The following is a 23,984-nucleotide window of genomic DNA, read 5'->3' as shown; positions in this document are numbered from 1 at the left end:
CACTGTTTGTTTAGCATTGGTTTCAGTTCTTTGATAAAAAAACATTTCAAAAATAAGGTAGCCAAATTTGTTCTGACACTGTCTTAAGATTCGAAAACTCTGTGCGATGTCTTCTGGCTCCATATCGTGCTGCTCTCTGAGGTGGTTTCCGATTGCCAATCCTTTGTGTTCTTCAATTCGTTGGTGTAGGTGTCGGCACATGTAACCGACATAGCCTGCATCACACAGGCCACACTGAAATGAATACACCACGCATTGTTGACTAACAAGAGGCTGCTTGTCTTCCCTGACCTTAATTTCATCCTTGATCTTTCTACTTGTGTAAACTGGGTTAATATCTGCGTTGATCTTCCGACTGAGGTCAGCCAGCTGTTTACGTACTACGTTTGCAGATTTCTGGCCCTTGTAGGGCAACACGATTCTGACTGGGGCTTCTCTTTTATCAGCCACTCGAGTATGTGAATCCTCGGACACTTTTGATTCAATAAATCTGCGAATGATTGACTGCACAAGGTCGTCAGGATAGCACAGTCGGGAAAAGATCTCTTTAAGGCGTTCACATTCCTCGTGAAAAAACTTCCACTTTCAAAATACAGTATGAATATTTATAATTTGAATTATAATAATATTACTGTTGTACTTTAGATTGTAATTCCAATGCTCTTTTTAAAAACTGATTTCAGTTTCATTAGGTAGTTGGGTGCTTTGGGCCCAAAACAGCAGCCTGAAAACGGTCCTTGTAAGTTGACAAGCCCTTGAATAGCCAGGAAGTTTCAAAAAATGGGCCCTGAAGAGGCAAAGGGCCGACGTCAGACACAACTTAAAGCAAGTTTCAATTAGTCCAGCAAATTTATTTCACTTTCCGTAGGAGGAAGGTAAATTCCTAAAGATAAACATGAAACGAATTACTACAAATAACTAACTGAAGACGGCAGAAAACTAAGAGGAAAACACAAACAGACGATAAACTAAACGACTTACCAAAATGCTGGCAACGGGGTTCAGGGAACCAAGAAGATACAAGTGTACCGGACGATAAACTAGCACAACGAAATTTACATACGACGCGAGAAAAAAAGCATGCAGAATGTGAAAAAATACATTAACATACGGAACAAAAAAGGACACAAAGAAAACACGAAATAGCCGTAACAGGCCCCTTCACAGAAAGTTTCAGTTTTCCACAATATTGTTGTGTCTATTAAATCCATCTCCATATTTTTAATAGCCTGGCCAAACCATACCTGGAGGCATTAGATGATATGATCGATGAGGAGGAGGAGGAGTTAGAAGAAGACAAAGAAGAAGAAGAAGGACAAGAGGATCAAGAAGAACAAGTGGAAGGGCAAGAAGAACAAGACAATGATGATGAACACCTCTACAGAAAGTTAATAGAGGATGAGTTTAGTGACAGTGATAAAATCAGTATTTATTTCGTAGATTTTTTAAATTTTTATCAGGATTTCTTTAACAGATGTATTAATAAGTAATAATTAAGTAAATAGAGGATGAGTCTGAAATTGTTTTGATTGTTCTACATTTACAACAGCTTATTCAAATTAGCCCAAGCTCAAAGGCTGAAGAAAATATGTCATTACTTTTTTTTTACTAAATGAACCACAAATCACTGTGTTGCCTGTGACTAGTTTGTTGGATCTAGATTTAAGGGACAAAAGAGTGACAGAACTTTTCATCTTTGTAATAAGAACCCAGCCACAGTCGTGCCTGACTAACTGTGTCCACCTTCCTTGGTTTAAATAAGCTAATCAAAATGCATGAATGGTGAAAATATCAAGCATCATGTAACCTGTTGATCAGTCGACAACTCCACCTTTCACATTTCTTTTCATAATTTGGATTTGCCAGATTTGAATGGAAGCCACAGGAAAGTTGTTGAAAACATGTCAAAAAATGATGAAAAAAAATTAGTTTGGTGGTCTGTGTTAGAAGTGCACCACTGTAAATGCAATGATAAGTATTATATTAGTATGTCCAAAAGGCATTTATCTGTCAAAAATAGAATTTCTCAAACTAATTCTAACTTTGGTTATTTTGCCTTTGTAACAATACAAATCTCAAGATTATAGTGGTTTTACAACACAGGCTAAAAACATGCCCTAAAATAAAATTTTCGAAAATGTTTGGATAAAGCAACGGTTTGTATCATACGTGAGCATTGCAGATAATTCAAGCCAATTAATTCAAGGTCACAAGTCAGATTGTTTTGGTTCGCCCGTGTCTAGAAAAATCTATAAGATTCCAGTTGATAGTGATAATGATAATTATACCTGCTCATGAAAACATCAGTTGTATAAATTCCAGTCTAGCCACAAATAAATAAAAAAAGATTTCTAATCTTCTTTGTCATAACTGAATTATGTTATTGAACTAGTATGAGGTCCGTGTTGGTAAAACATTGGTCGAGTTCTTCGCCTTGCAATGTTACGGCGAGATCCATAGACTTGTTAAAAAAAGAAATACCCATATCAGTATCCGACTTAAGTTTCATTCCATGTTCAATGCTAAATTCCTGAGGGGTGTGCCTACAAACGAGGACTAACAATAGAGCTATAAATCAATGAACATAATAAATCCCTCTAAGATTCTCTAACCGAAACAAGTGATAGGTTGAGGTATCACTGAATTCCTAATTTTCAACCTTCTGCTCTCATTTCATCGTCTCTCCCGGTTAATAACACGTACCCGTTGTAGCTAGTTCCAGCCGATCCCAGGAATGCAAATCTCATTAACAGTCAATGCTCTCTCTGATAACCATAACAAGTACTTTTAAGGGTATCAAGTCTTATATCGGAGGTTCGGTGATATTTCTTTCTAAAAGCAAAAACTGAAATAGTGTTCAACATAACCTTGCTCAGCACGTTTGCGAAAATCTATTGGTTCCTTTCAGAGGTTTCTTTAAGAGCACTCGGCTAACCTCCAGGTACGATTTCCGTACAGCGCCATACATTAATTATGTATGCAACTATCTCAAACTATCACATTATACTCAAACAGCAATCGTGAAAAGAACGAGTCAGTCAAAAAATTGCATGCATAATTAATGTAAGGGGTGGTGCGAAAATCTTGCCAACCTCCCTGTCAAAATAAGAGAGCCCCTCTGCCAGTTTTGTCCACATAGTATAATTTCTACTGACAGAATCGCTATGATTACGATGACGACCACAAAGCGCTTTGTGGTGTATTGAATAGGCCACAAAGCGCTTTGTGGTGTTTTGAATAGGCCACAAAGCGCTTTGCGGTGTTTTGAATAGGCCACAAAGCGCTTTGTGGTGTGAAAAATTGGAAAAACCAAATTATTTCAGAAAATAGCTGTGAGATATTTGCGAGTCAACGAGCCATCCAGTTTTCAATGTTAAATCCCAAAATAAAACACCACATAGCGCTTTGTGGTGTTTTGAATAGGCCACAAAGCGCTCTGTGGTGTTTTGAGTAGGCCACAAGTGCTCTGTGGTTTTTTGACTACTACTGCTGTTTTGTAAAGCAAAGCGAACTAGGAACTGTTAGAAAGCACTCCGGCCATAAAAATCTACTCGACAAGAAAATTTCTGTAATAAATGTTCGATGCTACAGGAGACGGCTTACCCAAAAAGGTTCAGTCAGCCTCAACAAACTTATACTGAGAAGAGGGCTTTCGCGAACCGGATTTCGTGTGAGTGACAAGATTGGGAATAGAGAAATATTGCGCAGATTGAGTGGTAGTTTTACAGCACCGAAACTAAAATTGGTTACACTGCTTCTCAGAAATTTTGTTTTGCCTCTGTAATATCATTAAACGATCTGAATAATTTGAGGATAATCAAAGCGCGGAGTTTAATATTGGCTGGCCGGGAACACGCAGTTCGCAAACCGGAGAGCAACCACTGTTTAAATCTTCGATCGAACTTTCATGTTGAATTTGAAACTGAAAATACACTAAGCGGTCAATTTCCGATAGAAATCTTGTGAGGTAAATGCTATTCTTGCAAATAGTCGCTGCATATTTACGTTCAGAGTAACTCTGGTTCAGAGTAAAGACATACAAAGTCAAATACTGCTTCCGAACGCTACCCCTCCAAAAATCAATTTTGCTCGAAGACCGAACTGCAACGGAGTTTAGTTACCAGTCTTATGCTGCGTGTTATTAGATAGAACGCATGATATGATTGGCTCCGTATATCACATTACGTCAGAGGACACGTCTGCTACATAGGACATTTTTGTCATCTATTACTCATTCTCGTCCCCAGTGCTACTCGTCTTAAAATGCCGTTGACGAGTAGCTCTTGACGCACCCAAAAATTCGAATTTTTTCATTGGCTGACAAAAAATGAATGCGCAGCAGAAATGAAAATTACAAAGCTCTACGCATTCCATTTTACTTCCGGCCCGGAGGCGGCACCTTCGCTCAGTTGACACAGGCGCGCTTTACGAAAAAACAAATGGTGACCTTTCCCGATCGATCCGAAGGAATCGTTAAAGTTTCCACGTAACCAAAGGAGTACGTCGCCTGCAACGATGTCATTCACGATCGTAATCATCGTCCTTTGTTGTAGCAGCGGAGAAGGTGGGAAGAAACGTTTAGAACTCGGAGAATCAACCAGCTAATACAACAATTACTTTGTTGCTGACCATACCCCAAGAAATCATAAAATTAAGTTCGAATCGGCAGTGGGTTTTAAGAAACGTTTGTCTTCCTTTATGAAAAGCTCAAAAGGAAACTTAGAGCCAGGTGAAAAGACGAAGAAATATCACTCTTGCTAAGCAAATGTGGCACTGGAAATGCGAAGGTGAGTGTGTTTTTCTCTCTCTGAAAGATCAAGGAGATCAGATTCTAGCAGTCCAAAATGTATTGATATTAAATTGCCAAAATGAGTCAAAGGTCCGTGTTATAATACTCTGCTACGTACCTGGATGCTGTAGTAAATGGTCTGAACATGAAGTTTGGTTTGTTTCTTCCACATATTGTTACGTATGTATCTTTTACTATCTGTTAAGAAGCTTCTGCTGTTATAGATATATATAATATCTTTTTTTTTAGCTCCCCTCTCTTTATTATTGAGACCTCTCCTATAGTCTCCCCCCAAAAAACACAAACAAACCTTTTGTGGTCAGGCAAGAGTTTAGTTTGCTTTAGAGCCTTCACCCAAATTTATTATTATTTTTTTATAATTTACTTGTGGAAATGATGTGTAAAGGTAAATAACCATAGATAACCATAGCTGAAATTTGAGGCCCTTTCCTCTCTCCCCATTTTAGTTAGGAAGCAACTGCAACTAGCAAAACTTTATTCCATCACAATAACATTAATCAGTAAATAACAATAATTTATCATCCATGCAAATAACTGTGAACAAATATAAGAGACAATTATTTATACATGTATAACTGATAACGAATCATCAGGACTAGTGGGTTTCCAAATGTAATGTGGGAATTATCTCTACTAAAAACAAATCAAACATTAAAGGTGTACAGAGTTACATTAATATCCCCATAAGAAAAATATCATAATCTTTTTGTTAGCCTTTGAAAGATAATTTATTTCCTGCCATTATTTACTATTCTTTGTTAATTTTCAGACCATAATAGTGCTACATAAATTCCTTGAAGGATGGCCATTTATGGATAATTCAAATGGGAATGTTGCTCTTGCAGTTCAATAAATACTACTGAAAAAAAAAGGAGATGGAGAAAGAACCATTGTTGATAGTAAAGCTATGTGGCTGATGTTCTGATCAACCACAAGACGTAGAAAGTATACATTGAGATTTGTTGTTGCACATGGTTGTATAACAGGCTGAAGAGCCTTATTACCATGAAGTAACATGAATTGTAAAAGAGCAATGTCATTGCATTGTTTCCCATTCATTTTGTTCATGCAGTTTCCTAAAAAAAATCTTCCTTAATGTACATTGAGGCACACCAATATGAATCACTCTCTTCACATCAGGAACCTCTACATGTATACCAATGCCAGATACTAATGTTATAGTTACATCATTTTAGCTGTATTATATTTTTGGTAACACCATGTACTCATATGGGAATACTGAAATAAATTGGTGTTGTTGTTGTTGTTGAAAGCACCCAAAAGATTAAGCTTTATATAAGCTGGTTGAAAGGTATAAAATGAACAAAAACAATTACATCGACAAAAGCAGTGGGGGACAAGGGACAAAATGGTGGAATAGCCCTATATCTAGTTTTGTAATGTCTTCAGGCTTTTCTCAAGCCTGAATGTACAAAAACCATCATTAGATGTTCCAGATAAGCTAATTAAAATTGCTGCAGAGCCATTATGGAAGCCCCCAGCACACATATATAACCACTCGATAACAACTGGCATAGGACTTTTATTTTTTCTTGGCGTTTTTCTTAACATGGTTGTAACCACTTCAAAAGGCCAATTGCTACCCTATACCCTGGTTACCACACATATTTTTTTATTCTTTCCATAGCCATATGCAAAATAGATTTCTTTTCTCATATTTATTTAATTATAATACTGATGTAAATTAATTCTGTAAATAATGCACAATAAAAGTTGATCGATTGATTTAATTTGACAGTTTAATGATCTGTTGATTGTGTAAGACCCTTTTTTGTAAAAAAAATAGAACAGAATGGGGTTACTTGAAAAAATGAGGACATGAAAGATCCTGTGAAAGTGAGCACCTTTATTACATTCCTTGCAAGGAAACATGAGCAAAACTCCAATACAACAAAACTCTCCTGAGTTCAACAGATTTTTATTCTACTGCAGCTTACAAACCTATGTAAATAACCAGGAAGTAAATAGTTCTTACCATTAAAAAATTTTCCCTTCATCTATCAGCACGGCTTATATTTAAATCCTCTGGTCAGTGATGCAATTTCCACGGCTGATTTCCACAAACGCTTCCGTGTGTCCATAAACAAATTTTACCGTGTCATCTGTCATCGATAGACGTAATACAGCCGTATCCTGATTACTTTGCTTGAAAGCTTTCACAACTGCACCTCGCTCTTTAAACTTCTCCTTTTTATCGAATATGAAGAGAAGAAACAACAAGATCACAGCTATCGATTCCTGAATTTTTCTGGACGGTCCACCACAAAATGCACCGCGAAACCCGTTGGTAAAATATTACACAAGCTGGCAATCGTGTCTGAAGCGGCGACGGCATTTAAGGCCGCTTTCTACTCTCTTTTTAACTCTAAATCACCTAACTTCAGCGAAGTGAAAACACATGTCAGCGTTCCGATCTGTTTACATCTGAAGAATACTCTCTATTCCTCTCTCCCCTCCCTCAGGATCAGTTTCTGAGCATGAGCAGATATACAGGCCAAAATTACGCATGCGTTACCGGATGTCCGTGTTTACGGACATCCGGTAATGGCTGCTACCAGAGCCCTCCGTTTCTCCGACCACGTGACCAAAAGAAACGGAGGCTCTGGGGACGAGAATGTCTTTTACTAGACCACCGTTACCCACATGCCCTGCGTAATACTGCAACGATAAACTCGTACCCAGGTCTTTTCGCGCTGTGCAATTATTTTTGGTTTACATATAATAGATCGTTTTCACGTGACGTCATCACTTTCGAAAATCCAAAACTAAAGAGCTACCAAAGTTTTTATCCTCATCAGGCATAAGAGGCGGTAAATTTATATCTGTTTACAATTTTACAGCTCAATAGCGTGCTTCATTTGGAATCCAGAGTATTTTGAATTTCACGGTTATGGAGGTGCGTGACACAAGGCTACGATCGAGTTTGTCGAAAAATATATACTTATCTCATGATTTTGAGCCTTTTTAGAAGTTAGAGCATTATGAAAAGTGCTTATGTAAATGCTTGTTTGGTTTATACTGATAATCAGTCGCCTATATAGCCAAAATAAGTTCCAGATGTTTACGCTATTTTCCGGCCGCCATATTGGTGTACCACGGAGGTACACCAACATGGCGTTTTCATACCGGGCTCTGCAAATATCTGCGAAACATTTCGACGAATATCTGAAGTTTGGGGAAACGTACAGGCCTAAAACTGTCTTATTTCGTTATCTTCTATAACATCGTAAGTTCATAGCTTTTTCCACTGGATGGCTTTCGATTTATTTTTTTATTGCGTGACAGTGAAAACGATCTATACAGTGGGCTACCCTCGGGGAAATGGGAGGTGGCCGCTTAATAGGGGTTGGCCGCTTAATAGAGGTTGGTGTACCTTGAATATTATTTCTCAATCTGGTTATAAATTTCTTAGTGAAAGAAGGTAAATATGCCAAGACTCTCGCCAAGATTCGGGTCACAACAATTTTTCTTATGCAAGATATGCGGAAAAACTTTTTACCTAAATTTACAGAGATTTGTATGGAGACACCATGTTGGTGCCCATCCGGATGGGCACCAACATGGCGGCCGGAAACCAACAGAAACATCTGTCACTGAGTTTTGCTACAAAAGCGTGCATTTATCCCTCGAGGAACTCAAAAACATTAAAATAATACTTTTTCTAATACAAGAATTGTTCAGATAGCCAAATTCCCCGCAATAAGTCCCTTTTTTAACCAACATGACAGCTCTCTTCGCGTCATGTAAATGCCGCGTCACGCAAAAGCTTAGAAATTCAAGCGCAGTCTATCACAAAACCAAGAACCCATTCGGAGCAAAACTTTCTATGAATATTAGTTTTCAGCTGCTGTTATACATCATTAAAGTAAAATCTCAAGAAGATCAATTGTTTTGTAGTTTGAATTTTAGTGACGTCGTGTGAAAACCGGCAATTCAAGACAATCATTATAGACGTCATCCTCGGAGACCCAGAGCAAGTTAGTGGGAGCGGGAAAAAGTCTAAACGGGTGAGAAAAAAGTTCGGGCGAAGACCCATTTAGACTTTTTCCCTGCCCCTACTAACTGCCCCCGGGTCTCCGAGAATGACGTCTATCATGATTGTCTTGAATTGACTACATGTTTACTAAGAAGCCCCCTCCCAAAAACAAAATTGCCTAAAAGCCGTTTTCAGCGTAAGGAGATGCCGATGGTAAGAAGGAAAGTTCTTACCTTCCATTCGTGGCTCAATCTGGCTATGGAAGATATATTTTTAGGCCGTTTATTCTTGTTTGTATCTGTTATTCCGCTGAGTAAATTGTGAAGCCTGGAACGAGTTCACGAGCCCACGGGAGGATGGGCTGAACAAAATGGCAGAGGGGAAAGAACACAAATTTCGAGGCTTCCCGGAGGCTTCCCCGTACGCGTCTTTCGTATACTTTATGGCCCAGCTAAGGAAATGGCAATTTGTAATTGCATAAATTGCACCCGAGCCTGAATCCAGGTCTGCCCATTTGCACAATGTTCGAGATTTCGCCGTCAAGAGTAATCTATTAGACAACCCTCAACTGAAATATTTATTTATTATTTTTATTATATTTTGGGGGGTGGTCCGTAGAGGGAGTCCGTAGGGGGAGTCCGTGGACCGGTCCATAGGTAGTCCGCGGACCCGGTCCGTAGTGGGGGTCCGTGGACCGGGGGTCAGTCTTTTCGGGTTACCCCGAATAATTCTTCTAAGACGAATTAAAGGTCTAAGAGAAATACTTCGTCTAACGAAAATAATTCGTCTCAGACGAATAAAACCTCTAAAACGAATAATTCGTCTAAGACGGATAAAGCATCTCAGACGAATAATTCGTATCAGAAAATTAATTCCTCTCAGAGGAATAAAACGTATAAACATCTCAGACGAATAATTTTCTAACACGAATAAAACGTCTCAGACGAATAATTTGTCTCTAACGAATAAAACGTCTAAGAGGAATAAAACGTCAAAGGCGATGAATTAGTCTAAGACGAATAAAACGTCTTAGACGAATAATTCGGCACAGCACAGACGAATAATTCGTCTAAGATGAATAAAACGTCTGAGAGGAATAATTCTTCCCAGACGAATAAAACGTCTACGACGAATAATTCGCCTAAGACAAATAAAACGTCTTAGACGAATAATTCGCAGGAGACGAACTATTGGTCCAAGACTAACAATTCATCTAACGCCAGTACCGGACAGCGGTACACTAGTTATAGGCATGCGTGGCCTCGGGCGAATAAAAGGCCTACGAGGAAGAATTCTTCTAAGACCAATAAATCCTCTAAGACGAATAATTCGTCTAAGACAAATAAGTCGTCTACGACGAATAAAGCGTCTCAGACGAATGAAATGTCTAAGACGCATAATTCGTTCCAGACTAACTAAACGTCTCAGAAAAATAATTCGTCTCAGACGAATAAAGCGTACAAGACGAATAAAACATCTAAGACGAATAATTCGCCTAGGACGAATAATTCGTTTAAGACGAATAAAACGCCTAAGAGGAATAATTCGTCTAAGACCAATAAATCCTCTAATACGAATAATTCGTCTAAGACCAATAACTCGTCTACGACGAATAAAACGTCTCAGACGAATAAAATGTCTAAGACGCATAATTCGTTCCAGACGAACTACAGGTCTAAGACGAATGATTCGTCTAGGCGGAATAATTCGACTAAGACGAATAAAACGTCTAAGGCCCAGTTCAGACGCCGAACTTTTCATGAGCCGGACTTAATTCGAATTTGGACCGACCCAAATTATCAAAAGTACACCTGTTGATTCAGACGTCGAACTTAATTCGCCGAACTTTATTTAGTTTAAACCAAAACATATCGAAATGTCAGCGATTTTCAGGCAAAGTAAAAACTGCTTGTAAAATACGTTATAATAAGTTATGCATTAGGTTCGGCTCATGAAAAGTTCGGCGTCTGAATCAAAGCCGTTCCAAAGGCGAAATTCCCGGCTGAGCCAGGCGGGAAGAACGGCTGAGCCGGTCCCAATTCAAATAGCCGTTCTTAACTGATTCAGACGCCGAACTTTTCATGTACTTAATTCAACGTATTAGGTTCGGTTCATGAAAAGTTCGGCGTCTGAACTGGGCCTAAGACGAATAATTCGTATAAGACGAATAAAACGTCTAAGGGCCTGTTTACAAGGAGGGAGGGTTACCCTGACAAGCGGGTTAACTATAGCTGGAGGGCAAAAGATAGCCCGGGTTTACAAGCACAATTTCACAGGTAAGGTAACCTACAACCCGGGAAAACTTAAGGTGGTATGATACCCTAAAATGTGGCGATGTTCATGAAAAACTCAATTTCTTGAAAATACAAGACTTAAGACCCTTGAGGACTTGTCAAAAACATTTTGAAACGATCTTGCCGAATTTCCTTCCAAATGAGTGTGAAATTTAAGGAAAGTACACAGTGGTATAAGTTTTTTCATGTGGCAACGGCCATAGCAACGACTGTTTACTATAAGAACGTGCCCAAAAATATAGATTATTTTTAACTTATATGAACGAAACTATTTAGAAAAAACTTTTAAGACATGCACAACTCGATTGGTATAATTATTTGTGAAAAGCTTTGCCTCAAATTGCCATCACAGGCTCATTCATTTCCCTTATGACAAAGAATATTTCCCACAACTGCGGTAACTTTTTACAAAATAGAACAACCATTGCACCTCCTCCCCCGAGATCCAATCTGCATCCCCCCCCCCCCAATATTTGTGGCTCATTAAATGCTTAATACTTCGTGTAAAAAACTTAAAGTGCATTTTTCTCAAAAGTTTACTTTTGTACCGACTGACTTCGCGCCAACATTTCTACTTTGCAAGGTTTTTAAGCAGAATTTCTGAAACTTGGGCTCATCAAAGACCGATAGTGTCGTGATGATATAAACCAAAAAAATCGTAACATTTTAAGGTCTGTCACGTGACATGAGATGATTTGTCCACTGGGTGTGGTAAAAAATAAGGTTATTTCCAAATAAAGCTGTAAAAAGCACTGAAAATAAGAGTTAACTGTCAAAACTTAGGTTCATATCACAGAACAAAACAGAAACTTACATGATATGCTTATTTGACAGTCAATTCTTGTTTTGTAAAAGAGCAGGAAGTGTTGGCGTCAATACTATAAAACACTACTTCAAAAGGCTGTGGTTGGTTTCCATAGCAACCATTTTGAGTAAACCTCTAGAAATTTAATTTCTCTTCTTGAGTGCAATAACACACAATTGATCTTTCTTCACCATATTTAAACAAACTTTTTGGTCCATATTGAGGGTACCATACCACCTTAATGCGCGGTTACACTCAAAGGGTCTGGAAACAATCAGAAAGTTAAACCGGGTAGGCGGGTTAAGCCTACATGCAGTGTTTACAAGGGAGAAAGTTAACCAGGCTGTCAGGATAACCCTAGCTCGCAGATAGGGTAACCCGCCAACCCGGGTAACCCTAGCTGCCTTCTAAACAGGACGAAGAAAAAAAGAGCAAATGTGTGAGTGCTAGGGTAACCCGCTTGCTTGGGTAACCCTCTCCCTTTGGGAACAGGCCCTAAGACGAATAATTCGTGCAAAACAAATAAAACCTCTAAGACGAATAAATTCGTCTAAGACGAATAAATTCGTCTAAGACGAATAATTCGTCTTAGACGAATAATTCGTGCAAGAAGATAAAATGTCTCAGACGAATAATTCGTCTAAAACGAACAATTTGTGTAAGACGGATAATTCCTCTAACAGGAATAATTCGAGTAAGACGAATAAAACGTCTAACATGAATAATTCGTTTAAGACGAATAAAACGTCCAAGATGAATTATTCTTCTAAGACGAATAAACCGTCTCACACGAATAACTCGTCTAAGAGGAATAATTCGTCTCAGGCGAATAAAACGTCTCAGACGAATAATTCGTTTAAGGCAAATAATTCGTGTAGGAGGAATGGCCCGTTTTCACACTAGAGACGGATAATCCGTCTAAGACGGGTTATCGTTTCACCACGGATAATCCGTCTTAGTGTGAAAACGGAACGGTGTTCATTTGAGACGGATAATCCGTCTATTTTTATCCGTCCGATTATCCGTCTAAACAGACGGATAAAAATAAACGGATTATCCGTCTAAAATGGACACCGTTCCGTTTTCACACTAAGACGGATTATCCGTGCTGAAACGATAACCCGTCTTAGACGGATTATCCGTCTCTAGTGTGAAAACGGGCCATACCAAGACGGAAAATGTAGCACACGGATAATCCGTCTAGACGGATTATCCGTTTCTAATGTGAAAACGGTCAATAATTCGCCTAAGACGAATAGTAGGTCTCGGACGAATTATTCGTCTAAGACGAACAATTCATCTAAGACGAATAAAACGTCTAAGACGAATAATTCGTTTAAGGCAAATAATTCGTTTAAGAGGAATAATTCGTCTAAGACGAATAATTCGTCTAAGACAAATAGTAGGTCCCGGAAGAATAATTAGTCTGACGAACAATTCATCTAAGACGAATAATTCGTTTAAGACGAATAAAAGGTCTAAGACGAATAACTCGTCTAAGACGAATAATTAAACGCACGGCCATGGGTGGAGCGCGGTTCTTGCTCTTTTAGTTCTGTTGCTGACCAGACCCAAGCTTCCTCTCGGCCAAATCGTGATCGGGACTTTGAATCTCGCAACCTGTGATGTTTATCCACCAAAAGCTGTTGAAACATTATACACGGACAATGTTATGGATATTGTTTTCTTTAATGTGTGTAAAATATATTTTCGTTTGCCGGGTTTTATCGAAGCGCTGGATTCGAAGGGAATAATAAATACGCTAAAAATAAGTTTTACGTCAGCCATGGAATGCACTCAGACGTTGCAGCTTTCACTTTTGCCACGTGACAAATAAGATCGTGTTTATATGCCAGAAGCGACGGTCATTAATTTTGCAATTTTGCGAGTATTTCTTGTGGGTTTATGCAAATGAAGTGAATTCTTTGGCTGTTTCATCGCGGCAAGTTAAGGTCGTTAGGAGATCTGAAGGAAAATTAAATATTTGCTGAGGTAAACAGGAGCTTGGTAGAATTTGCAGCGTTTTAATGTCAATGCTTCTAAAATTAGCTGTAAACCTCTGACTGTGTGACTCGCGTAACTACATTTCTTTACACATGGCACAAAGAAATTAAATTTTGACTTTTAAGGAAGAAAGCTGTTTATTAATAGCATTATTAATAGCGTGACACTTGTTACCTTTTCGTATCATTCATGGGCTTGTCCCGAGCGAACTTCCAGATTAAGACCATTACGTCATCATAGATTTCACAAAGGCTAAGAGCGATGGTGCAATAACACAGTTTGTGTTGATCAAGTGATGTGGTGTCTACAGTAATCAACGAATCATCAAGGACTGCTTTGGAATGTGCACTGCGTTGCGGCTGTAGTGCTAAGAAAACAGTTAAATTTTAAAAGCGCGGTAATAAGATCTTAAAGATCTTCTTGTTTCTGACGATTGAGGGACGCACTAGTCGGAAATTATTCTGACGGCACGTTGGAGACCTGCGGTGCATCACGGGATGCTTGAGGACTACTTAAAGTTTTGGCGGGAGACTTAAGTCATTCTAGGTCGGTAAGTCATTGTGTTTGCTCCCTTTACTTTTTTTAGGATTTTGTTTCGATTTGATCGACTTGTGTAAATAATTGTAGAATACCCTTTCCTTGGGGTCTCGTGCTACTGCCTTAGATAAGGAATACGTTTCCACATATTGTTTGGCCACAGGTGAAGGGTGGTCTTTTAGTAGTTTTCGTATCTGGCGTAGTCCAGGTTCTAATTCTTATAACCATTAGTTAAAGTTGTGAGGTTAACATTAGGATACATTGAATGATGGCTGACCGACTCATCCTCAACAAGAAGATCTGTTAGATCTTATAACCGCGCTTTTAAAATTTAACTGTTTGCTTAGCACTACCGTCGAAACGCAGTGCACATTCCAAAGCAGTCGTTGATGATTCTTTTCTTACTGTAGACATCACATCACTTGATCAACACAAACTGTGTTATTGCACCATCAGTGGTAGCCGTTGACAAATCTCCGATGACGTAATGGTCTTAATCTAGAACTTTCTTCGAGAAATGTATGGGCATGAACGATATGAAAGACACGATAATAACACTATTAACAACAGCTTTCTTTCTTAAAAGTCATGATTAAATTTAATTGGTGTTTTCCACGAATAAAGGGCTAGCAAAGTAGTCACACAAGTCATATAATTTAATAATAAAACTCTATCCTGACCGATGTATCGATTTTGGTCACTCCAGTGACCTCAGATTGAAAACGTGACAGAAAATTAGCGTTACTTTCGATTCTCACCAAATTTGGAGAGTGGGATGATCTCATCATTAGCCAATTACAGGCCATTTTTTAGCTCTTTTTGTCATATCCCCCCCTCGGGAGAATTTTGTTAAGTTAGCTGATTTAGTATGCAAGCCTTCGTAATGGCGGTCGCCGAGGGCCAAATGGTTATTTGCTCAAAATTGGGGCAAAATCTTTCGGAGATGGAAGTCAGGACATTTGTAAGGATACAGAAAGTAATTTGGGACCAGTTGCTGGCTTCTAAGGCTGAATTTATCCAGAAGTAAGCTGTATTTTCGTTTTCGTGCCGAAAGCCACGCGGTGAAATATTATCGGCTTGTTCTGCTGTCTTGTTGTTTTTTCACTTGGTCTTATTTATAGCACGCCGAGGCCATTCTTTCGTCTAAATCAGTTGAAAAAGTTCGAAAAAGATGTTCTCATTCAAGTTTAAGCTCTTAGGCGTAGGCTTTGTTACGTTCGTGTTTTTCGGTTGCTATGGGCGACCGTGGCTTCCTTTGTCAGGTCAAGTCTGCGGAGTGAGGTCACGAAAGAAATTCTAATTAATTCTGGTTTTGTTCGATTTCGCTGAAATTTTAACACGATAAAGCTGGACTTTTAAGGAATAGATTTACCTTCTGCCGATGTGTGGTAGCTATTTACGCTAAAGTGATATATCGCTTCGAAGTCAGGGATTTGAAGAGATTTTTTTGCAACGTGTGGGTTCGGCATGATTCTGTAATCGGAGGTTTTTGTTGACCCCCGTTGTGAAATCTCCGATAACGTAATGGTCTTAATCTGGAACTTTCTTCGGGATATGTATGGGCAGGAGCAATAGGAACGTTACGATAATAACACTATTAACAACAGCTTTCTTTCTTAAAAGTCATGATTAAATTCAATTGGTATTTTCTACGAGTAAAGGGCCAGCAAAGTAGTCGCACGAGTCACATAATTTAAGACTTCCGGTATACACGGCTATCTTTAGTACGGTGGTTATTTCCCTTCCAACGACGTAATCCTTGCACTTTCTGACATGTTCTTTGCTTGGCTCGCAAAAATATTTAATTTTCCTTCTGATCACCGAACTCGCTCCTATGAAACAGTCAAAGAATTTATTTCATTGGCCTAAAACCAAAAGAAATAATCGCTAAATTGCAAATAAATTAATGACCGTCGCTTCTGGCGAAATAAACTTGTAAAGTAAACACGATCTCATTTGTCACGTAGCGAAAGTAAAAGCTGCAACCTCAGCGCATTCCATGGCTGACGTAATACCTTCTTTACACGTATTTATTGTTCCCTTTGAATCCAACGCTTCGATAAAACTAAAAGAAAGTATATTTTACCACAACAAAGAAAAAAATATCCGTAAAATTGTCTGTGTATTAATGTTTCAACAGCTTTTGGCGAATAAACATCACACGTTGCGTGACTCAAAATTTGGCCGAGAGGGAGCTTGGGTCTGGTCACCGACAAAAAAAAGCAAGAAGATCTGTTAGATCTTATAACCGCGCTTTCAAAATTTAACTGTTTGCTTAGCACTACCGTCGGAACGCAGTGCACATTCCAAAGCAGGCATTGATAATTCTTTTCTTACTGTAGACATCACATCACTTGATCAACACAAACTGTGTTATTGCACCATCAGTGGTAGCCGTTGACAAATCTCCGATGACGTAATGGTCTTAATCTAGAACTTTCTACGGGAAATGTATAGGCTGAACGATATGAAAGACACGATAATAACACTATTAACAACAGCTTTCTTTCTTAAAAGTCATGATTAAATTTAATTGGTGGTTTCCACGAGTAAAGGGCTAGCAAAGTAGTCACACAAGTCATATAATTTAATAATAAAACTCTATCCTGACCGATGTATCGATTTTGGTCACTCCAGTGACCTCAGATTGAAAACGTGACAGAAAATTAGCGTTACTTTCGATTCTCACCAAATTTGGAGAGTGGGATGATCTCATCATTAGCCAATTACAGGCCATTTTTCAGCTCGTTTCGTCATATCCCTCGCTCGGGAGAATGTTGTTAAGTTAGCTAATTTAGTATACAAGCCTTCGTAATGGCGGTCGCCGAGGGCCAAATGGTTATTTGCTCAAAATTGGGGCAAAATCTTTCGGAGATGGAAGTCAGGACATTTGTAAGGATACAGAAAGTAATTTGGGACCAGTTGCTGGCTTCTAAGGCTGAATTTATCCAGAAATAAGCTGTACTTTCGTTTTCGTGCCGAAAGCCACGCGGTGAAATATTATCGGCTTGTTATGCTCTCCTGTTCTGTTTTTCTCTTGGTCTTTTTTGTAGCCCGCCGAGGCCAGTCTTTCGGCTAAATCAGTTGAAAAAAGTTCGAAAAAGATGTTCCCATTCACGTTTAAGCTCTCAGGCGATAATTCTGGAGTTTTTTGGCTGAAAAGTCGGCTTTGTTATGTTCGTGTTTTTCGGTTGCTATGGGCGACCGTTGCTTCCTTTGTTAGGTCAAGTCTGGGAAGTGAGGTGACAAAAAAAATCCTAATTAATTCTGGTTTTGTTCGATTTCGCTGAAATTTTAACTCGACAAAGCTGGATTGTTAAGGAATAGATTTACCTTCTGCCGATGTGTGGTAGCTATTAACGCTAAAGTGATATATCGCTTCGAAGTGTGGGTTTTCAAGAGATTTTTTTGCAACGTGTGGGTTCGGCGTGATTTTGTAATCGGTTTTTGTTAACCCCGAAGGAAAAAATATCCGGAAAAGGTCATTTCATCGACGATTCAAACGAATATAAATATGTATATGTTCCGAGCTGAATTTCTGGTGAAAAAATATAATTTTTGAAGAGCGCTGGGTTTTTAATTTTTTCCCGCGAAAGTCAGGACCTGAGATGAGTTAAATTAACAACAGCTTTCTTTCTTAAAACTGACGATTAAATTTAATTGTTTTTTCCCTTGAGTAAAGGGCTAGCAAAGAAGTCACACGAGTCACATAATTCAAGAATTGCGTTATCCATGGCTATCTTTAGTATGGTGGTTATTTCCCTACCAATGACATAATCCTTGCGTGTTCTGGCAAGTTCTTTGCTTGTCTTGCAAATATTTAATTTTCCTTCCGATTTATGACCTCGCTGTGATGAAACAGCCAAAGAATTTCCTTCATTTGCCTAAAACCACAAGAAATACTCGCAAAATTGCAAATAAATTAATGACCGTCGCTTCTGGCGAAATAAACTTGCAAAGTAAACATGATCTTATTTGTCACCTATCGAAAGTGAAAGCTGCAACTTCAACGCATTCCATGGCTGACATAATACCTTTTTTTAGCGTATTTATTATTCCGTTTGAATCCAACGCTTCGATAAAACCAAAAGAAGATATATTTTACCCACAACAAAGAAAACAATATCCGTAAAATTGTCCGTGTATTAATGTTTTAACAGCTTTTAGCGAATAAACATCACACGTTGCGTGACTCAAAATTTGGCCGAGAGGAAGTTTGATTTGGTCACCGACAAAAAAGAAAATAATAATAATAAACCAAGGGTAGATTATGAACCGCGCCCGGCCCATGGCCGCGCGGTTAAAGAAAAAAAATAAACCAAGGGTAGATTATGAACCGCGCTCGGCCCATGGCCGCGCGGTTAATAATAGTAAACCAAGGGTAGAACATGAACCGCGCTCGGCCCATGGCCGCGCCGTTAATAAACTTTTCACATTGAATGTCACATGTGAGTGTTGTCAGAATCTCAAATCGGTTTACCTCATATACTTGTCATTGTTTCTGGAAAGACTTCAAATACATTTCTCAGTGACCTATTAATTGGAGCGCTGAGCGAATACTCGTGACGGGCCATTCAGACGTGCACATTGCTTAAGGAGTTGTACATGTTCGGCAGCGTTTCTTTCGTTGGAAAAATCATTCCAAGGCATCGAATATTTTGTTGAGACAGAACAGCATAGCCGCCCAGTCGCTGTGGAATACTCTTCTGAAAAACATTACTATAATTATTGTAATTCTATTTGTCAATTTTTAGATAAGTATTTAGTATGTAGGCGAATCAACTTCAATTACCCGGGGGGGATACTTCCAGAAAAGTTGGGTGTGGGTGTGCGGCCCACTTCCCAAGACCCTTACCCTATTTATGACCAAAATCTGCGCTTTTTACTACCGTATTTATGACCTGACCAAAAATTCGATAGCCCATTTATGACCGTTGCGGCTGACACAGTTGCCCTAAACATGAGTTACGAAGGGCTTTTGTCGACGATTTTATAGATAATGATGAAAAAATAGGTGCAACACTGCGACAACGTTACAGAGTGATGTAACAGCGGCGCTAACGGACTCACATAAGCGGACTGCCTATTGTCTAAACACACTAACAAATGCAGCCTGCGTTGCAGAAGTAAACGGGGAAGGGGCATAGGGGTTGGGTGACAAACGTGAGGAAGAAAGGGAAGGAACAGCACCCTATCCGATAAAGAAGCTCTGGAGACTGAGCCTAACCGGGACGCTTTCCATTTGAATTTTCGAAACGGGAAGAAATTTACTGGGAAAGATTCCAGAAAACCTGAAACTGTCGAATTTCCGAAGAGCAAACCATTAAACCAAAAATTCCGGAAATTCCAGGATGAAAATCAAATCGAACGGAAATTTCCAGGAAAAAGCTTTCGAAAATTTGGGTATACCTCAGGACATTGTCCTCTTTTACCGGAAGTTATGTAAATTCCCAATTTTCTGTTCAGCCTTCCATGGCGTTGTCCGAAAATGATATCTTTTCAACACCGTTCACAACGACTTTATTGCCATAGGTGCTCTCAATACAGAGACATTTGTGTTTCAAGATGGACTGTTTGGACGTGTTACAGAAGCTGGACTCTATTCTAGACGAGCTTCTCGATATACTCAAGGCATTTAAAGAACAACATGAGGCATTGCTAGACGTCCTTCAAATTACAGTCGAACATGTAGTATGCAGCACCGTATTAAGTGGTCACCCTCTATTAAGAAAAACAAAAATAAATTCCATGCAAGGGAGGGTGACTGACAAAAAAAACTGTGCAAAGAAGAAGTGAAGGAAAAAAAATCCTCCAGAGTAAATTGCACTATCGGACTTTTAAACTGTACCCCCCTGATTGGGAACTCGGCGGCCACTTTATACTGCAGTTTTAATTTTGTGGTCCCGGTGGAATCCCCATTCACCCGGTTTTCTCTACAATTAAGAAAACCGACATTTTCCTCTTTCAAGACTGATACATTTTGTGCCGAACAACCTCATCATGGACACTAGTAGCAAAACACCCTTGAAGAAAAACCCTTATGGATAACCATGTGCTAAAAAAGTGATAAAAAAAACCATGTGCTATAACAGCTATCCTGCTTAATTCCTTTGTATTTAAGCAAGCATATACCGTGTTTTGAAAGCCTCGAAATATATGAGTGATTTCACAACTGACATGTATAAATGACGATTGTGGACACAGATGCGGTTTTACAGCCTTTCACGTCATTTCGTCGTAAGTTTCGCGTATCACTTGTTTCTTTGCTCATTTCTACTACTTTAATAATAATAATAATAATAATAATAATAACAATAATAATAATTAATAATAATAATATCTATACAGGATAACACCATCAGTGTAATAACACTGGGTACTATACTATGGTATCAACAAAGGAATGGGGCTGATCATGGTTAAGTTCGATATTGCACATACTCGTAACATTACAGGTTTTCTTTGAGACCATTATGGACCAATGTGGAAGTTATTAAACTTAAGTTCGTCACTTTTCAACATGGTCATGACAAGACACACTGACAGGAACTTACAGTTGCTGAGGAAAGATTTAATGTTTTAAAACTAAAACAAAAAAGCAAAAGCAAAACTCAAGAACACTGGAGCTGTCGTTGGCAAACTTTCTGGATAACCCCCGACTTTATTTAACAATTAAATTATGAGCTCGAGGTTTCTGTCGCGTCATGGTTCAAGTCAAGTATGTCCTGTACACCACACTACTTGAGAGCGATCGTCCAGACGCAAATGTATGAACTGTTCTTGTGTTTGATTGGAATTGTGCTGAAACTTGACTGAGCATCAAACCAGCTTCATTCCCAAGTTGGCTAACATTCTTTAGTGAGCAACTGGCCAGATGAACTACATGTTTTCCCCCATCTAAATTCGTTTCTATGGATATCAACACAAAACCCATTAAATTCTTGTTGAATCTGCAAGTCAGTTTTCATCATTTTACAGGTAAGACATTCCTTCCTGTTTGCAAGGGTATAGAAAGAAAGAAATAAAAATTTGTCAAATGAAAAAAAATTCCTTCCTGTAGGTTTGATCTAGAAGCTAGTTTAATACCTTGCCAGGCTTTCCTTTCTTTTTTTTCCCTTTTTTCTTGAGACCTGATCCAAGCTTGTTGATGGCAGCAAATGTTGTTGAGTTCATTCGGTGAGTGACATTGATTTTAACAGCATGCAAGCCAGCTACAAATTAGGAGAGAAAGTTTAGTTAAAAAGAGAAAATATCCAACCTGTTTGCATGTTTCTCCTTTTCTTATTCATAGCATAGTCCACAGCTTACATAACCAAATATCTTAGTCATCAAATAATAGTGACACAGATCAGTCCAGCCTCGGTAAAGATCCCGGCTTTGTAATGTCTCGAGGTTTCAAAAATTTCGCCAAGTTGAACCTAAAATGATCCCGACTTAGGTTACAACATGTGTCGCAGGTAGAGTAAGGTTAATTTGTACTACATAAATTCATGAAAGATTTCGACTCCATAAAGTAACCAAGAAACAGATTGAGCTGATATCTAACCAATAACGTCGGTTCACAGCTGTCACAATAAATTGGAAAGAGTGAAATTTTAAATGGACATCAGTGACCGTGTATGCTGCGCTGAAACTGTTAGCTGGAGTCTACGGTAAAAAAGATGAAAAATCACCTGAAAAATCAAGGCACAAAACCACCATATATGCTTTAAAAAGCAACGTTATGAATGAAAATTAGTATTCTACTCTTTGAATTAATGTGCTTAAGAAAGAAATGTACAAAAACTACTATCATTGAAATGTGCACACATTGCTAGTTGGAAAGATCAAAATTCTTAGCAAACTATACAGCGCTACCTCTCTGCAATCAGATAATGAGTTACTTGTGTCAGATTGTTTGTCAGGCAAACGATCGTAGTCATATTTTGTAGAAGTAGGTCTTCTGCGTAAATAATTCCAAATGTTCCCAATATTTTCACAAAACTTAACCCTTCAAGAGGCATTTGAAACCGTCGTACAAATGAACGAAGAACTAAAAAAACGGAATTCGATGGTGCATTTTGCAAAAAATTCAAACCTCTAGTCAATAGATTTTCTTCATTTTTTCGCTAAACGTAGAAAATCTGTAGAGAAAATGATCCATCAAACGAAAAATAGGGGTCACTAAACTTCCAAGATCGTTAAATCCAGGCAAAGCTATAGCAATGGCCATTTGCCCTATCATTGTTCATTTCAGTAACGATGCGCAGAAACAATCAGCGTGAACATCCTTAACAAAAGAATAAAAATGCTGTTATCGGGAAACAAAATGATCATAATTGAGGATTAAAAACACTAAGCAAAGCTAAATGGCAAATGCACAAACGCAAAGGAAGACAAAAAATGGTGGAAAAGGCACACACACGCACGTGCGGTTGGAATCATTTCAGATGCTGTACAGGTCCCAGTTATAAATTATGCATGACTAAATAATGCATGCATTACGAGTAAATGGGAAGCAAACGGATCGCTAATAATTGCTCACTTGATAAACAAGTCTGAATGAAGAGCAGAGACCTAATATGAGTTCATGTCAGTTCAGGGCAGTTCATGTCAGTTCAGGGCAGTTTAGGGCAGTTTAGGGCAGTTCAGGGCAGTTCAAGACAGTTCAGGGCAGTTCAGGCCAGTTCAGGCCAGTTCATGGCAATTCAACCTCATTCCCAGGCTCTCTCTCTTCTGCCTTCCTTGGTCACTGGGACCAAGGGAAGCAGAGGAGAGAGAGCCTGGGAATGAGGTAAATGACCAAGGGAGGCAGAAGAGAGAGAACCTGGAAAAGACGAGACATATTCTCCTGACCTTCTTTTCTGTCCATAAGTGCCTCAAGTATCTCTCTTCCTCCCAAGTCACCAATGAGATTATCGTCTAGATCTAGTTCCTGTAAGCACTCTGAATGTGTAATTAATCTACGAGACAAAGAGGACATCAAGATTAAAAATAATCTTTTCATTTCTCATTTACCTTTCTCAGAAAAGTTAAAGTTTAAAAGCTGAAGATTAAAATACGTATGTACATCAAAGGATAAAACATTATAAATATAAAATAATAAAACTAATTACAGCTCTCGCTTAAGATTTGCTTTAAAGTAACATTGTGAGGAGGTGTCACCTGTCTCCTGAGATAAAACGTTCCAGTCAGTGACACCATGATAAAAGACATGTTGCTTATCCCAATTTGTTCTAACACGTGGAAGATGGAGGTCATTTTTGTGTCGCGTGTTGCAAGTATGAACTAGGCTGTTCGTTATAAGATGACAACTAAAATCAGTAAAACCATTTAAACGCTTAAATATTGTTATACAACGATGGAAACGACGTCTCAGGTGCAGTGGCTTCCAAGCAAGGGAATCAAGAGCTTCAGTTGCAGAGGATCTTGGGTGGTGATCAATAATGATCTTAGCTGCCTTGTTTTGGAGAATTTGAAGATCCATAAGGGTGGAGTTGTTCTTATCGCCCCAAACTATGTCTCCAAATTCAATTAAGGGAAGAACAAGGCTACTGT

The 23,984-nt window shown here is 38.7% G+C and overlaps 1 protein-coding gene and 1 pseudogene across 3 annotated transcripts in view; both read right to left on the bottom strand.

Moving 5' to 3' along the window:
• The window catches only part of LOC145492307 (uncharacterized), a 183,958-nt pseudogene extending 175,147 nt beyond the window's left edge, over positions 1–8,811 (bottom strand). Inside the window, exon 1 of the transcript XR_014049974.1 lies at positions 8,324–8,811. The product of XR_014049974.1 is annotated as an uncharacterized LOC145492307 (transcript). The remainder of the gene's footprint in view (positions 1–8,323) is intronic.
• A 12,337-nt stretch (positions 8,812–21,148) lies between these two features.
• The window catches only part of LOC145492356 (uncharacterized), a 39,448-nt gene continuing 36,612 nt past the window's right edge, over positions 21,149–23,984 (bottom strand). For both annotated transcript variants that reach the window (XM_081471797.1, XM_081471796.1), the window contains 3 exons: positions 23,283–23,389; positions 21,534–21,658; positions 21,149–21,356 (listed from right to left, as the gene is read on the bottom strand). In XM_081471797.1, coding sequence (XP_081327923.1) covers positions 21,345–21,356; positions 21,534–21,658; positions 23,283–23,389 — 244 coding nt within the window. In that variant the 3' untranslated portion in view covers positions 21,149–21,344. The remainder of the gene's footprint in view (positions 21,357–21,533; positions 21,659–23,282; positions 23,390–23,984) is intronic.

Source organism: Orbicella franksi, chromosome 7 (assembly GCF_964199315.1).
Source record: "Orbicella franksi chromosome 7, jaOrbFran1.1, whole genome shotgun sequence".
NCBI classification, from domain to species: domain Eukaryota; kingdom Metazoa; phylum Cnidaria; class Anthozoa; order Scleractinia; family Merulinidae; genus Orbicella; species Orbicella franksi.
The sequence above is the reverse complement of the archived record's forward strand: the minus strand, read 5'-3'. Positions and strand labels throughout refer to the sequence as shown.